Here is a 16,125-nt window from a genome sequence, read left to right on the forward strand (position 1 = left end):
GATTCTGATATAGGGAGTTCTTGAATAGCCCTTAAATCTCGCTCTCTCTCTCTCTCTTATATTTATTTATATATATATATATATATATATATATATATGTATATACATTATATTTTGTGTGTTCACTTTTAAGTTGTTAGAAATATTTACAAATCCTAGCTGCAGTTCTGTAGAAACTCTAGCTCACTGGCACTTTGCTGTCTTGTATAGCATGTAACTCTTAAAAGCTTGAGATTGTTTCAGGTTTCAGTAGTGCATTTTGCGTGACCTCCAGACCTGTTTTGCATGCACAGGCTAAGAGGAAAAAGAAGGAAGAAACAGCAAATGCAAAATTATTGGAAGCCGAGAAACGGATGAAGGTTAGTTTAGATGGATCTCTAGATCAATGAACTTTAATGGGCAATTGTGTAGGGAGATTATTTAATTAAGTATTACAAATATTCAGATACGTGATGATGTTCAATGAGTTATGTGGGGACCTTAACCAAAACAGAGGAAATAATTTAGACAAGTGATATGACAGTACCTTGTTTATGGTGCCGTGCCATTTGATTCTATTGTTTAATATGGAATGTTTTATGTTTGGTTGTTTCTTTCTACAGGTAATTCAAAACAAAGTTACTTTTAACTTTTATTGATTTCAGAATCTTGCACTTCATGCCAGTCAGGGAACATTGATTGGCATATTATTGAATTGTAATCTCCATCCAATTAGTCTCTTGTTTCACTGTTCATTTTGAGTATATAAATGATGTATTGAAGATTTATATATTCTATTCCTCTTTAAGGAGAAGGAATTGAGAAGGCAACAAGCTGTTCTCCTTAAGCATCAGGTTAGTAGATTATCTATATTGTACATTATTTAGTGGATTTTTGCTCTACTGTTTCGTTTATTTAGCTATGGGGAATATATTGAAGTAAATATTTGTTCAAACTGCAAAATATATCTTTCCTCATTGTAATTATACATAATTTTTTCCTCATGTTAAGTTGCCTTACTTTGTTTTTGGGAAAGTAATTTTTCTTATAATATGAACTGGTTTTATCATTTTGTGATTACTGTTTCATAATGATGTGCCAACTCTTTCTACCAGGAGTTGGAGAGGCATAGACTAGATATGGTATGGGTATGTTTTTTGTACATCTAACACCGCATCGTGATTTGGTTGTGATATGGTTGTCATAGTAATGCATAAAGTGTAGCACTGGCTGCTGTCATACTACATACTTCTGCATGGCTTTTACAGCACAGTGCATTGCATACATCTGCTAAAACTTCAAAAGAAAATGAAACTTTTTGAACTCTAGCTTCCATGTTCAACTATCTCCCTAAAAGAAAGCTTCACCTCTTTGCAGGAGACAAGAAAGGATAAATATGTAAGCCCTAAAATTGGATGTATTTCCTCTAAAATGGTTAGAATACCATTACATGTTTGATTTTTAGCTCAATTCATTTCCTTGCCCCACATTCTATTACTTTATTATTTACATCTCGGTACAATGCCATTCCAGCAAACCAAATTTCACAAAGTTAAGCACAGTTGCTTTCAGGTCCAGTTAGCTGTTCGTAAATTGACAAAGACATCTACGTGTCATTACGTTTGGTAAATATTGCGTACAATCCACTATTTCTTTTCATAGTATTACTGGAGTGAACATGATATTACATCAGTGAATTTAATAATAATAATCTTTATTATTGTCACAAGTAGGTTTACATTAACTCTGCAATGAAGTTACTGTGAAAAGCCCCTAGTCGCCACACTCTGGCACCTGTTCGGATACACAGAGGGAGAATTTAGAATGTCCAATTCACCTAACAAGCAGTCCTTCAGGACTTGTGGGAGGAAACCGGAACTTAGAATGATGTTGGCTTCTTCTAACCAGCAAATCTAAAACATAAATCAAAAGTGCTAAGAAGCACCTGTTTCTGTGCAGATTACCTGCATTGTGACATAGCTAATTCATGGAGAATTCCCTATCTCTTTTATTACCGTGGCATTGCACATGGGCAAGACCAAGTATAGTATTTAGGTAAATGGGGTTTAAAGGGAGTGGGATAATTAGAGCAGAGCATGCCAATGTAAGATTATTTAAAATATGCTTTTCTATGATGTACTGTTATTTACAGTTAAATAGCAAACAATTTGAATAACTTAAAACCTAGAGTTGGTCAGGGCTTAGGAGTTTGTCTGCAGTACAGGAACTGCGAGATGAAAAACTGTGGTTACACAACTTTACAAAGGCAGTTTCCATCATAAATGTGGACATGCAAAAATGTGTAATAGAACTTCTAAAATTCTTCATGTATTATAAAGGTTGTGAATTGATAAGGGAAGAACTAAAAGTAAAGAGAGAGGGAGTGAAAGAAATACTTGAGGTGAAAACATTATGTAATTTCAAGAAGGAATTGGATATAGCTCTTGGGGCTAAAGGGATATGGGGGAAGGCGGGATCAGGGGATTGAACTTGATGATCATGGCTGATCATAATGAATGGCGGAGCAGGCTTGAAGGGGCGAATAGCCTCCTCCTGCTTCTATTTTCTATGCATATTTCTATAAAAAACACGAGTGGCGTAGAATCACCTTCCAGTGACCCCACTGCTCCACTCCATGAAAAAGCTTGTATTCTAAGTAAGATTTCTGATACAGTTTAGTAAAGAGATTAGTAAAATAAATAATTTTGTTTGCTGGAATCTGAGCATAACCTGCTAAAATGGTAAATTCTTCCTGAATAAAATTTATGTGGGATAGCTCAATATTTTTCCTCTAGTTGATGTTCTGGAATGCTAATTCTAATCTTGCATTTAAACCTTAGATATGCAGGTAATAAATGTTACAAAATTGGCAAATTACAAGTTATTTATACTAATTGGCCTTTTACTAAATATTTTGCGTCTGAAGCAGATGTAAGGTAATTAGCCTGTTGAAGCCGACCATTGCGCTTTATACCTGACAGCTATGGAGAAGCATCGCACTGGTTTGCTCTGCTTTTCCAAGAACTATGTACATAACTTAAAGCATACGCTTCCGTTTTACACTGTCTTTACATCTGTTGCTTTTTCTGTTTTGCTTTTGATTGTCCATGTTACTTCCTAATCCTCAACTAAAATGTACACAAACTTGGCCATTGTTTGTTTTTATTGTAAACTGTTCACTATTGTCTAACTTATGCTAAATATAGTAAAACTAAATTTTCACAATTTAAACATTGTTAATAATGTATAGTTTAACCACTTAAACCTGAAATTTGTCTTGTGCGCCGTCAGGAAAAAGAGAGGAGAAGACAGCATATGATGCTTATGAAAGCAATGGAAGCCCGGAAAAAGGCTGAAGTAAGTAAGCAGAATCTTAGTACTTGATTCAATAGAAAGGACCATAACTGCTGAAGGTATATTTCCTCTCATTCCCAGTAGTTGTGTGAACAGTTGCTTTTAATTTTTGCCTATAATTTCAATGGCCTCCAATTTATTTAGTCGACTTACACAAAATCAATTTTGCATTTTCAGATTGATTTATTTGTTGTATTAAAAATGAAGTTTCTCTATTGAAATTGAAAATTACTACTGCATTTATAATAATCAATGTTATTTGGTGTCTCGGGTTTTGGACTGCTTGAAATTATTTTCAAAATCTCGACTTTCTCTGAATCACCCATGAACCCAAATCATTATATTTTTAAATACATTATTATTAGATATCATTGCTTGTACTTGTCTGTTAAATATCGTGCATCAAGCATATTTCTATTGTGCAGCACTTCAAATAAGCATCACATTTCAAAGTTGTTGCGTATCTATAGTATAATTATGATTGACTGAAATAATCACGATCTGTTTTTTGCTCAGAGAATTGTTCAGAGAAGAACAAGCATCCCAAAATTATAGAATAAGATTGATGACTTTTCAAAGCCAGTAACTTGGAACCTGCGACAAAATTACTTTCTCTGCTAATTTCTTTGTGTTGCTTTCAGCTCTTATTTTCATTACTCGAGTTAACAAATACACCAAATATTAATTGTTAAAATATAAATGGTCACAAATCACCATTCCAAAATAATCGATTTTAATAATTTAATCTTACTGAAGCGTGCAAGACCTTTCTCTGTACTGACAGATTGGAAAAAATCCTCAGGGGGGACGACCCGATAGCACAGTGGTAACACTGTTGCTCCACAGCGCCAGGGACCCAGGTTTGATTCCCGGCTTGTGTCACTGTCTGTGCGGAGTCTGCATGCTCTCCCCGTGTCTCCGTGGGTTTCCTACGGATGCTCTGGTTTCCTCCCACAAGTCCCGAAAGACGTGCTTGTTAGGTGAATTGGACATTCTGAGTTTATCTCAGTGTACCCAAAGAGGAGGTGGAATGTGGTGACTAGGGGATTTTCACAGTTACTTCATTGCAGTATTAATGTAAGCCTACTTGTGACAGTAATAAAGATTATTTTTTTTAAAAAGGAAAAGATCCTCTGGTCAACACAGTTTATCCCTCGCAATTGTGATGTCATATGTATAACAATATGTAAATTCCACACCCCATCCCACAAAATGTGCTTTCCTGGGAGAGGTAAAATACTATTTGGAAACCTAAGCTGGTTTAATGATGTCAGAGTATCTCGTAAATTCTTCTGTTGCCCTCTTAGGTAATTGAAACTAATTCAAGATGTGACTCCAGACTAGATCTGGCTTTATACAACTAAAAATGTGACTCCTGGTCTTCCCTGATCTCTTTAGTTAAGTCCACCTATCTACTCAGACTATTTGTTCCATAATCTTACATGCTTCATCTAGAGACACAAAATGAAATAAATAGTCAATGTGGCTCCTGAAAGACTAAATCATGCTTAACTAACATGGTAGAATTTGTTGAAGAAGTAATAGAAAGAGTAAACTCATGCAGACTCTAAGGGAGTTTGGGGAGTTTTCGGGCTATAAGCTCAATGTAGGGAAGACTGAACTCTTTGTATTACAGGCGGAGGACCAAGAAAGAGGGATAGGGGACCTACCGCTGAGGAGGGCGGAGGGGAGCTTTCGGTATCTGGGGATCCAGATAGCCAGGAGTTGGGGGGCCCTACATAAACTGAATCTGACGAGGATGGTGGAGCAAATGGAGGAGGATTTTAAAAGATGGGACATGCTACCGCTCTCGCTGGCGGGTAGAGTGTAATCGGTCAAAATGGTGGTCCTTCCGAGGTTTTTGTTTGTGTTTCAGTGCCTTCCCATCGTGATCACTAAGGCCTTTTTTAAGAGAGTAGGCAGGAGTATTATGGGGTTTGTGTGGGCGAATAAGACCCCGAGGGTAAGGAGAGGGTTCCTGGAACGCAGTAGGGACCAAGGAGGGTTGGCGCTGCCAAACCTGGGGAGCTACTACTGGGCAGCAAATGTGTCGATGATCCGCAAGTGGGTTATGGAGGGAGAGGGGGCGGCATGGAAGAGGATGGAGATGGCGTCCTGCAAAGGAACGAGCCTGGGGGCGTTGGTGACGGCACCGCTGCCGCTCTCGCCGACAAAGTATACCACGAGCCCGGTGGTGGCGGCAACGCTAAGGATCTGGGGCCAGTGGAGACGGCACAGGTGGGAATGGGAGCATCGGTGTGGTCCCCGATCAGGGGTAACCATCGGTTTGTCCCGGGGAAGATGGACGGGGGGGTTCCAGAGCTGGCATCGGGCGGGGATCAGAAGAATGGGGGACCTGTTCATTGACGGAACGTTAGCGAGCCTAGGGGCACTGGAGGAGAAGTTTGAGTTACCCCCGGGAAATGCCTTTAGATATATGCAGGTGAGGGCTTTTGTGAGGCGACAGGTGAGGGAATTCCCGTTGCTCCCGGAACAAGAAATTCAAGACAGGGTGATCTCGGGTGCATGGGTCAGGGAGGGCAAGGTGTCGACGATACACCAGGAGATGAAAGAAGAGGGGGAAGCGCTGGTAGAAGAGTTGAAGGGTAAATGGGAGGAGGAGCTGGGGGAGGAGATCGAGGAAGGTCTGGGCTGATGCCCTGGGTAGGGTTAATTCCTCCTCCTCGTGTGCCAGGCTCAGCCTGATACAATTTAAGGTGGTTCACAGAGCTCACTTGACGGGGGCGAGGTTGTGCAGGTTCTTTGGGGTAGAGGACAGATGTGGAAGGTGCTCAGGGAGCCCGGCGAACCATGTCCATATGTTTTGGTCATGCCCGGCACTGGAGGGGTTCTGGAGAGGAGTGGCGGGAGCAATATCTCAGGTGGTCAAGCCAAGCTGGGGGCTAGCAATATTCGGAGTAGTGGATGAACCGGGAGTGCAGGAGGCGAAAGAGGCCGGTATTCTGGCCTTTGCGTCCCTAGTAGCCCAGCGAAGGATCTTGCTAATGTGGAAGGAGGCGAAGCCCCCCGGCGTGGAGGCCTGGATAAACGATATGGCTGGGTTCATAGAGTTGGAGAGGATCAAGTTCGCCTTGAGAGGGTCTGCGCAGGGGTTCTACAGGCGGTGGTAACCGTTCCTAGACTATCTCGCGGAGCGTTAGAGGAAGATCGGTCAGCAGCAGCAGCAACCTGGGGGGGGGGACGTCTGGGGAGAGAGGAGGGGGGGAGCTGCCTGGGGGGGTGGATGAGCAAGAGATAACATGAAGAGTCGGGGAAACTGGCACGTGCGGGAGAGAGCCAGTGTACAAAGCTATGTAAATATACTATTTTACCATGTATATATCTTGCTCCGCGCGATTTCTCGTTTCTCTTTTTTTTTGTTACGGAGGGGGGGGGATTATTGTTTGTAAGGGAGAAAAATTGTGTTAAATCTATATTTTTTTTTTTTTTAAAGAAAGAGTAAACTAGGGCAATGCTGTAGATGTCAAAGATGACTAGGGTTTTAAAAAGGCCTTTGATAATGTACCAAAAAGTAAGATCATAACAAATGTCAGGGTGTGTTTTGGCAGGAGGAAAATAGGTGAATGGGTACCCTGCTACCTATATCTTAACTCACTCCAAATTTAATTCTCCATGCCTATGCTTGCTGACCTTCATTGACACCCCATCCAACAATGCCACAACTCAAAAATTGATTTTCAATACTTTCAATACAGAGCCCTTCCCACTCCTGTGTGTGATCCTCCAGCCCTACATGTCAACTGTGGGTCAGTTGGTAGTGCACGTGCCTCTGAGTCACAAGATAGGTTATCAGCATAATAATCCCAGGGAGTACTCAACCCTCTTTGACTTTTTCACATTTTGTTCTGTTGGAGCGCCAAAATCATTGCTTCCGAGCCAGAGCCGGCCAGTGTGTGGCTACTTACACCATGGCCGCCACCGGAAGTCCGCCAATATGTATTGTTATAATGCCTGTAGAGACCACTTATGGTTAAAGAAAAATCCAAACGCCCAGTAATTAACTGAAAGAACGACGCCAAAATATTTAATATTTTTAAATAGAAGCAAACTTTATTGTTAATATTAAAAAAGCAAACAAAGCAAGTGCTTCGAAAGTACGACTATAGTTTACAGCTATGTATGCTATGAATCCAGTTTTACTTGTACTTGCCACTGCCCCCCCACCCCCCGCACGCCCAAAGGTTTCAGTGTCTTAGGAAATCTTAAAGAATCATTCATTTCTTCAGGGACCAACGCAAACTTATGCCACAGCCCTCCAGAATTCACTGTGATTTCTCCTCCGTGTTGTAGTTAATCTCCAAGGTTCATACATTCATGGAGACCTTTCCATTAGCTTTTGACTAAGTGACCCTCCAACTTCCTTTCAAGACCTCACGACTGTGGACTTCTGAGCTTACGTTTAGGCTGCATTGCATTCTCCAAGCTAACTGCTTGTTTTTTGCTGAGAGTTACTGTAGATTTCTTCCTCAAGCCCCAAGCTAGGAAAATCTTGCAGTCTCTTTTCCCTTGTGATTGCTTTCACCAAACTAAGCATGAATTTCCACCCACGTTCTCTGCGGTGAATGATGAAGTTAGTATTTTCCCTTTTTAAGGTCCGCCTAACATTCATCTATTTTGCTCCATGAGCTGCTACTATCTCATAAACTGAACTGTTAACTGCTTGTTTCTGTGAGTAACCATGCACACAAGCAAAGGACCCTCGCTAACCTCCACAGGCCATATCGATCGCGGCCTGGTATGCTTTGGGGTGTTCCAAACTGAGATGCAAACTAATTAACTTTCACCTTCAAAACAACCCCTGTGATTCTGTTACCCATATGAATATTTTTAAAAACATTTAGTGGCCCAATTCATTTTTTCCAATTAAGGGGCAATTTAGCGCGGCCAATCCACCTACCCTGCACATCTTTGGGTTGTGGGGACGAAATCCACGCAAACACGGGGAGAATGTGCACACTCCACACGGACAGTGACCCAGAGCCGAGATCAAACCTGAGACCTCAGTGCCATGAGGCACTAGTGCTAACCACTGTGCTACTGTGCTGCCCCCATATGAATATTTGATATCTCTAATGACATTTATGACCCTCTTCTCCAGAACTGCTAGTGCAACCAAGGAACTCCTTGTTTACCTATTGATTCTTTCGATTGGAACTACAAACATAAGTTCAATCTTTTATTGAGATAATCATCGTCACCCTGGCTCTACCAGGAGGTACAAGGATACAAGATAAATGAATCGAGTAAGGAAATAAGGATACATTTCTTTACTGAGAGAGTGATCAGAATGTGGAACTCATTACCACAGGAAGAGCTTGAGGCAAATTGCTTGGATGTTTTCAAAATAAAACTAGATAATTGTATGACAGGTGAATAGATAGATGTGCTCAAAGGTTGAGGTGAAGTAGATAGAATAGGACTAGATATATGGGGCTAGATTTTCCGATTTGGTTGGGTTCCAAACCATTGAAATCACACGTCAACCGCGCGGTCGGGAATTCGGCCCATCGGGGGCGGAGCACGGGGAGGGCCTTCAAGTGACATCCTGAGGCCGTCCCAATGGCATGCGGCACGCTCCTCGATGACTCCATTTTGGAAGGGGCAGAGCATGCGAAAACGGGCGCCGCCCCGATTCCATCGTTAAAAGGGATTCTCCGCCCGATTGACGATTACGAAATCGGTGTCGGGGAACGGAGAATCCCGCCCATGGAGTCTAAATGCCAACCCAGACTATTTGGGAAGAATGGCATGTTTCTATTCTATATATTCTAAATAATCTATAGAATTAAAGAAATTTACAACTTGAAAGGAGGCCATTCAGCCCATCATGCGTGAGGTGTCATTTGAAAGAGCAGTCATGCTTGGTCCCACATAAGTTACTCATCCTGAAATATTTGTTCAACTCTCGTAAAATTACCTTTTCAGGCAGTCCAATCCAGGTCCCAACAATTTGCTAAGTGAAGAGATTTCTCCTCACCTTCCCTTTAGATCGCTTTCCAATGATTTTGAACCCACGACTTCTAGTTAGGTCACCTCTTCCTGCTCCAAGAAGAATAGTAAGAAATCTCAACACCGGGTTAAAGTCGAACAGGTTTATTTGAAATCACAAGTTTTGGGAGCGCTGCTCCCTCATCAGGTGAAGTGGGGGTAAGTTCACAAACACAGCATATATAGGAGAGACACAATTGCAAGATAATTACAGATTGGAATGTGAAGAATGGTTGGAATGCGAGTTTTTACAAGTAAACAAGTCTTTACAGATACAAGCAGTGTGAATGGAGGGGGGGATAATACAGGTAATCGAGGTGTCTCAAACCAGGACAGTTAGTAGGATTCTGCAAACCCAGGCTGTATGGTGGGGGTTACATGTAATGTGACGTGAACCCAAGATCCCGGCTGAGATCATCCTCATGTGTGCGGAACTTGGCTACCAGTTTCTGCTCGGCGATTTTGTGTTGTGTCTTGAAGGCTGCCTTGGAGAATGTTTACCTGAAGATTGGAGGCTGAATGTCCTTGACTGCTGAAGTGTTCGCAACTGGGAGGGAACACTCTTGCCTGGCGATTGTTGCGCTGTGTCCGTTCATCTGTTGCCATAGAGTCTGCATGGTCTCGCCGAAGTACCATGCCTCGGGACATCCTTTCCTGCAGCGTATGAGGTAGACAACATTGGCCGAGTTGCATGAGTATGTACCGTGTACCTGGTGGGTTGTGTTCTCACGGGTGATGGTAGTATCAATCTTGATAATCTGGCATGTGTTGCAGAGGTTGCCGTGCAGGGTTGTGTGGTGTCGTGGTCACTGTTCTCCTGAAGGCTAGGTAGTTTGCTGCTACCAATGGTCTGTTGAGGTTAGGTAGTTGTTTGAAAGCAAGTAGTGGAGTTGTGGGGATGGCCTTGGCGAGGTTTTCGGCGTCATCGATGACATGTTAACGGCTCCAAAGAAGATGTTGTAGTTTCTCTGTTCCGGGGAAGTACTGGACGATGAAGGGTACTCTGTCGGTCGGGTCCCGTGTTCGTCTTCGGAGGAGGTAACGACTAGACAATGGCTTCAACAAGTTCCATCCCACCATCAGACACACGATAGACGACTCTCCAGAATTGGTTGCATTCTTGGACATGTGCATCTCCATCAAGGGCGGACACCTTAGCATTTCACTCTATCGCAAGCCCACGGATAACCTCATGATATTCAGCTTCTCCAGCTTCCACCCTAAACACGATAAAGAAGCCATCCTCTACGGACAAACCCTCCGTATACATAGGATCTGCTCGAGTGAGGAGGAACACTGAAAGACACCTTCATAAGATTGGGATGTGGCGCTCGACTCATCGATTGACAGTTCCAACTCGCCACAGTGAAAAACTGCACCGACTTCCTCAGAAGACGTTGCATCCTGTACACCTGTGCTTTTGGTGCAAAATCAGGAGGAATGATTCTTCCATTTTTTAGCTGCAAGCAAGCAAGGCAACAGGACTGTGAAGAACTGAAGATGGATCATTTTAAACAAATAAAGTGAAATCGGGAACAAAGCAGTACGATTTCTTGAGGTTAGGCTTTGTTAATTGTGCCAATGCAAATCAGGATGCAAAGCCCAAGTGTGTTATATGCAGGGAAGTACTAGCGAATGAGAGTTTAAAACCTTCAAAACTTCAAAGGCATTTGAAGACTAAGCTTGCCAAGTTTGAGGACAAACCACTTGATTTTTTTCAAAGGATGCAACAAGAACTTAAATTATCAACCGACGTCTTTAGCAGAAATGTAGCATTGAATGACAAAGCAAATCAGACCGTGAGGACTAAGCAGGCTCACCTGTTGCATTAAAGGTAAGTGAAAATGGTGTGTAGCAAAGGTCAGCCAGCGTGGGTCTCGAAGGTCGGCCGGTTGGTAAAAGTGGGTCCCGGGAAATAAAATTTGTAAAACATAGCTCTAGAGAATGAAAGAAAAGGAATGAGAGATAGATGGTGTAAATTTTAGTAATGGAATGACAGGCAATTATTGCTTTCCCTTATAGTTTGATCACATTTTGTGAAGTATGTACATGTAGTAATGGATGAGTTGTTTTAAATCAGTGCAACACACAATTTTTTAAACAAAACATTCTTGAAATACTCAACAGGCCTGCTTTCTTCAACGGCAAGAGAAACAGAATGGGTAGAATTTATTTGCAAGCTTCGACACCTGACGTTGAAACCATCAGGGTCTCCCAAGCCTGCACTTGCTGGGAGCCGGACTGGGAGAGCTACTGTCCTGAAAGCATTCTCCTAATTTGCTACCTCTGCACCTGCCTTCCTATTAAGGACAATGAATGGGCACGCCTTGCTGCTGCCCCTATCACAGGGCCGGCAGCTCTAGAATGTTCCCAGGCCCACCAGAAGAGTTTGGTGTTGCTGAGGCAGAAAGGAGACCTTGAGGGTGCCTTGGAGAATGGGGACACCCTTGGTGCAATGGAAAAAAGAGGGTAGACTGCCATAGGCCCCTTGGATCAGAGCGGAAACACAGTTGGGACTGCAGAGGTATCCTTTGATGCTGACAACAGTTTTATTTTTGGATGATGGAACTATTGGCGGCCTCCACACACAACAGGTGGGTGCTGGTCTGCTGCTGGCAAAATGCCATTGAGACCGGAAGGTTGCCCCTAATTGGGGCCTTAAGTAGGTAAGCTGCCTGCTTCCAGGTTCTGGGCAGCCAATCTGTGTTCCTACCCACTCCCAGATAAACTTTCTTGGCAGTAGGAATGTGTCAGAAAGCTGTCCTGCTGAGATTTCCTCCTAATTTCTCGATCATCTGACCTCCTAATTTCTCGATCATCTGACCTCCAAGCCAAGGGAAATTCGGGCCATTCTTTAAGATCGATGGTCATTCATCAGAACTGGAAAAGGTTAGAGATGTGACAAGTGTCAAGAAAGCACAGAGGGAGGGAAAGTTGAAGGCAAGGAAAGTACAGGAAGACAGATCTGTAATAGACAGGAGAAGAGTTGGTAATGGAACAAATAAATAAACAAAATATGTATTTAAAGAAGGTGTAAATTAGAAAAGCGGAATAATTTCCAACAACTGCCTTCTAAAATTGAAAAAGAAAAAAAAGAATAAAATAAATCGTTGAACTCATCATTGAGTCAGGAATGCTATAAAGTATCTAAGTGAAAGATGAGGTGCTGTTCCTTAGGTTTACATTGAGCTTTGTTGGAATAGTGGCAGAGGCCAAAGAGAAGCGAGGGAGGGAAATATGCAGAGAATTAAAGCAATTGAAATCTTGGGGTAGTGCTTTACGCTAAATGAAGGTGTTCTGCAAAGCAATCACCTTGTTGTAGGGGGAGCCAGTGAATGCAGTATATTTGGACTTTCTGAAGGCTTTTGACAAAGTCCTGCATAAGAGATTAGTGTGTAAAATTAAAGCACACTTGGGATTAGGGCTAGTGTATTGAGATGGATAGAAAACTGGTTGGCAGACAGGAAACAAAGAGTAGGAATTAACAGGTATTTTCCAAATTGGCAAGTAGTGACTAGTGGAGTGCAACAGGGATCGGTGCTAGGACCCCAGCTATTCACAATATATATTAATGATTTAGATGAGGGAACAAAATATAATATATCCAGATTTGCAAATGACACCAAGTTAGGTGAGAGGGTGAGCTGGCAGGAGGATGTAAAGATCCTTCAGTGTGGTTTGGACAAGTTGAGTGAGTGGGCAAATGAATGACAGATGCAGTATAATTTGGATAAATGCGAGGTTATCCAAACGCGAAGGCAGACTATTATTTGAATGGCCATAAATTAGGAAAGGGGAACATGCAACGCGACCTGGGTTTCCTCGTACACCAGTCACTGAAGGTAAGCATGCACAGTACAACAGGCGGTAAAGAAGGCAAATGGTATGTTGGCTTTCATAGTGAGAGGATTCTAGTACAGGAGCAGGGATGTAATGCAGCAATTAAATAGGCCTTGGTGAGGCCACACCTAGAATATTAAGAAGTCTTACAACACCAGGTTAAAGTCCAGCAGGTTCATTTGTAATCACCATCATTCCTCCGAATTATACCAAATAAACCTGTTGGACTTTAACCTGGTGTTGTAAGGCTTCTTACTGTGCCCAGCCCAGTCCAATGCCGGCATCTCCACACCTGGAATATTGTGTGCAGTTTTGGTGTCCTTATCTGAGGAAGGATATTGCTCTAGAGGGAGTGCAGCAAACGTTTACCAGACTGATTCCTGGGATGGCGAGACTAACGTATGAGGAGAGATTGAATCAGTTAGGATTGTATTCGCTGGAGTTCAAAAGAATGAGGGGGGATCTCAATTTAACCTATAAAATTCTAACAGGATGAGACAGGGTAGATGCAGAAAGGATGTTCCCAATTGTGAATGTGTCCAGAACCAGTGGCCATTGTCTGATGATATGGGGTAGACCATTTAGGACAGGGCTGGGCAGAAATTGATTCACTCAGAGAGTGGTCGGCCTGCGGAATTCATTACCACAAGAATTAGTTAAGAACGTAAGAACTAGGAGCCAGGAGTAGGCCATCTGGCCCCTCGAGCCTGCTCCACCATTCAATGAGATCATGGCTGATCTTTTGTGGACTCAGCTCCACTTTCCGGCCAGAACACCATAACCCTTAATCCCTTTATTCTTCAAAAAACTATCTATCTTTATCTTAAAAACATTTAATGAAGGAGCCTCTACTGCTTCACTGGGCAAGGAATTCCATACATTCACAACCCTTTGGGTGAAGAAGTTCCTCCTAAACTCAGTCCTAAATCTACTTCCCCTTATTTTGAGGCTATGCCCCCTAGTTCTGCTTTCACCCGCCAGTGGAAACAACCTGCCCGCATCTATCCTATCTATTCCCTTCATAATCTTATATGTTTTCTATAAGATCCCCCCCTCATCCTTCTAAATTCCAACGAGTACAGTCCCAGTCTACTCAACCTCTCCTCGTAATCCAACCCCTTCGGCTCTGGGATTAACCTAGTGAATCTCCTCTGCACACCCTCCAGTGCCAGTACGTCCTTTCTCAAGTCAGGAGACCAAAACTGAACACACTACTCCAGGTGTGGCCTCACTAACACCTTATACAATAGCAGCAGAAACTCCCTAGTCTTAAACTCCATCCCTCTAGCAATGAAGGACAAAATTCCATTTGCCTTCTTAATCACCTGTTGCACCTGAAAACCAACGTTTTGCGACTCTTGCACTAGCACACCCAGGTCTCTCTGAACAGCAGCATGTTTTAATATTTCATCATTTAAATAATAATCCCTTTTGCTGTTATTCCTACCAAAATGGATAACCTCACATTTGTCAACATTGTATTCCATCTGCCAGACCCTAGCCCATTCACTTAGCCTATCCAAATCCCTCTGCAGACTTCCAGTATCCTCTACACTTTTTGCTTTACCACTTATCTTAGTGTCGTCTGCAAACTTAGACACATTGCCCTTGGTCCCCAACTCCAAGTCATCTATGTAAATTGTGAACTTCCGGTTGCGGCTATGCGGAGCTAAGCCGCACGATTTGGCAGCTCCCACTATCACGGACTTTCGGGCTCTTGAGAGGAGCCCCAACGGGAATTTTTTTGATCCTGTGCCTCTGAGTTTTTGGCCCTGGAGAAAGTGAAATTTGCTCGAAGGGGGGAAGAGTGATGAGTTCTACAATAGTTGGGGTTTCTTCATTTTGCAATTTGGAGAATTGGTTACCGTTGACTGCCAAGGGAGGGGGAGGTATGGATGGTGTTGAGGCTTAATGCAGGGGGGAGGGGGTTGTGTTTGTTGTAAATTGTAAAAATGTTGAATATTTGGCATAAAAATACCTTTTTTTTAAATTGACCCTCCTTCGCTGTCTTTTGGTCCAAAATCCTGGTACTCCCTTCAATAGCACTGCAGGATCACCTGCACCACAAGGGTTGCAGGGGTTCAAAGAGGCACTTTATCACCATCTTCTCGAGGGGAATTCAGGACGGCCAAAAAATGCTGCCCTTGCCAGTGAGGTGATGCCTATGCAATGAATAATGAGCTGCCCGCTGAGTAATCCGAAGTAGCAAAGATTAAACTGATTTGTTTATTTAGAATGTTAGCTTTAAAGACATAGGATAAATTGGCTGATAAATATCAACAACAGCAAGTTATATTTAGTGCCTTTAACATAATGAAACGACCCAAGGAGCATAATTAAGCTAGGGAGAAATTGGTGTGTGTGTGTTTATAATTGTTTACAATGAGGCAACTGAAGGCACTGCCATTAATAGTAGAGCATTTAAAATTCTGGATGTGAGGTTTGTGGTGCTGGAGATTACACAAACAGGGAAATGCAAGACCATGAAGGAATTGAAACCGAGGATGAGCATTTCAAAATCTAGACACTGGTTGACCAGGAGGTAATGTAGATCAGGGGTGATAGGGGAATGTGTCTTGCTGCGGGCTATCACAAAATACGCAAGATCCATTGGCAATGCCCAGAGATCTGCCAGTACATATTACTTTTAAAGTTGCTAATTCATGATTATAGAGTGTAGCTCTGCTAATTTTCCAAATTTGAATGATCATTGAATGAATTTTTGAATGTGAAGTACATGTTAACAAGAAAGAAAAGTTATAACCTGTTCTTATTCAAAGGAAAAAGAACGACTAAAGCAGGAGAAGAAAGTTGAGAAACGTTTAAATAAAGAAAGAAAATTAGAACAGAAGAAATTGGAGCTGCAAATGGCAAAGGAGCTGAAGAAACCCAATGAAGATATGTGTTTGTCAGATCATAAGGTAAGCTTATTACAAGCATTAA

At 42.3% G+C, this 16,125-nt stretch overlaps 1 protein-coding gene across 8 annotated transcripts in view; it reads left to right on the forward strand.

The window, feature by feature from the left end:
* The window catches only part of baz2ba (bromodomain adjacent to zinc finger domain, 2Ba), a 603,362-nt gene that overhangs the window by 467,876 nt on the left and 119,361 nt on the right, over positions 1-16,125 (forward strand). For 5 of the 8 annotated variants that reach the window (XM_072474620.1, XM_072474629.1, XM_072474644.1 and 2 more), the window contains 5 exons: positions 294-359; positions 789-833; positions 1,095-1,121; positions 3,271-3,336; positions 15,963-16,103. In XM_072474620.1, the coding sequence (XP_072330721.1) occupies positions 294-359; positions 789-833; positions 1,095-1,121; positions 3,271-3,336; positions 15,963-16,103 (345 nt within the window). The remainder of the gene's footprint in view (positions 1-293; positions 360-788; positions 834-1,094; positions 1,122-3,270; positions 3,337-15,962; positions 16,104-16,125) is intronic. The other 3 variants (XM_072474664.1, XM_072474673.1, XM_072474679.1) reach the window with 2 other exon arrangements.

The sequence above is a fragment of the Scyliorhinus torazame genome, chromosome 2 (assembly GCF_047496885.1).
Source record: "Scyliorhinus torazame isolate Kashiwa2021f chromosome 2, sScyTor2.1, whole genome shotgun sequence".
In the NCBI taxonomy this organism is placed as follows: Eukaryota; Metazoa; Chordata; class Chondrichthyes; order Carcharhiniformes; family Scyliorhinidae; genus Scyliorhinus; species Scyliorhinus torazame.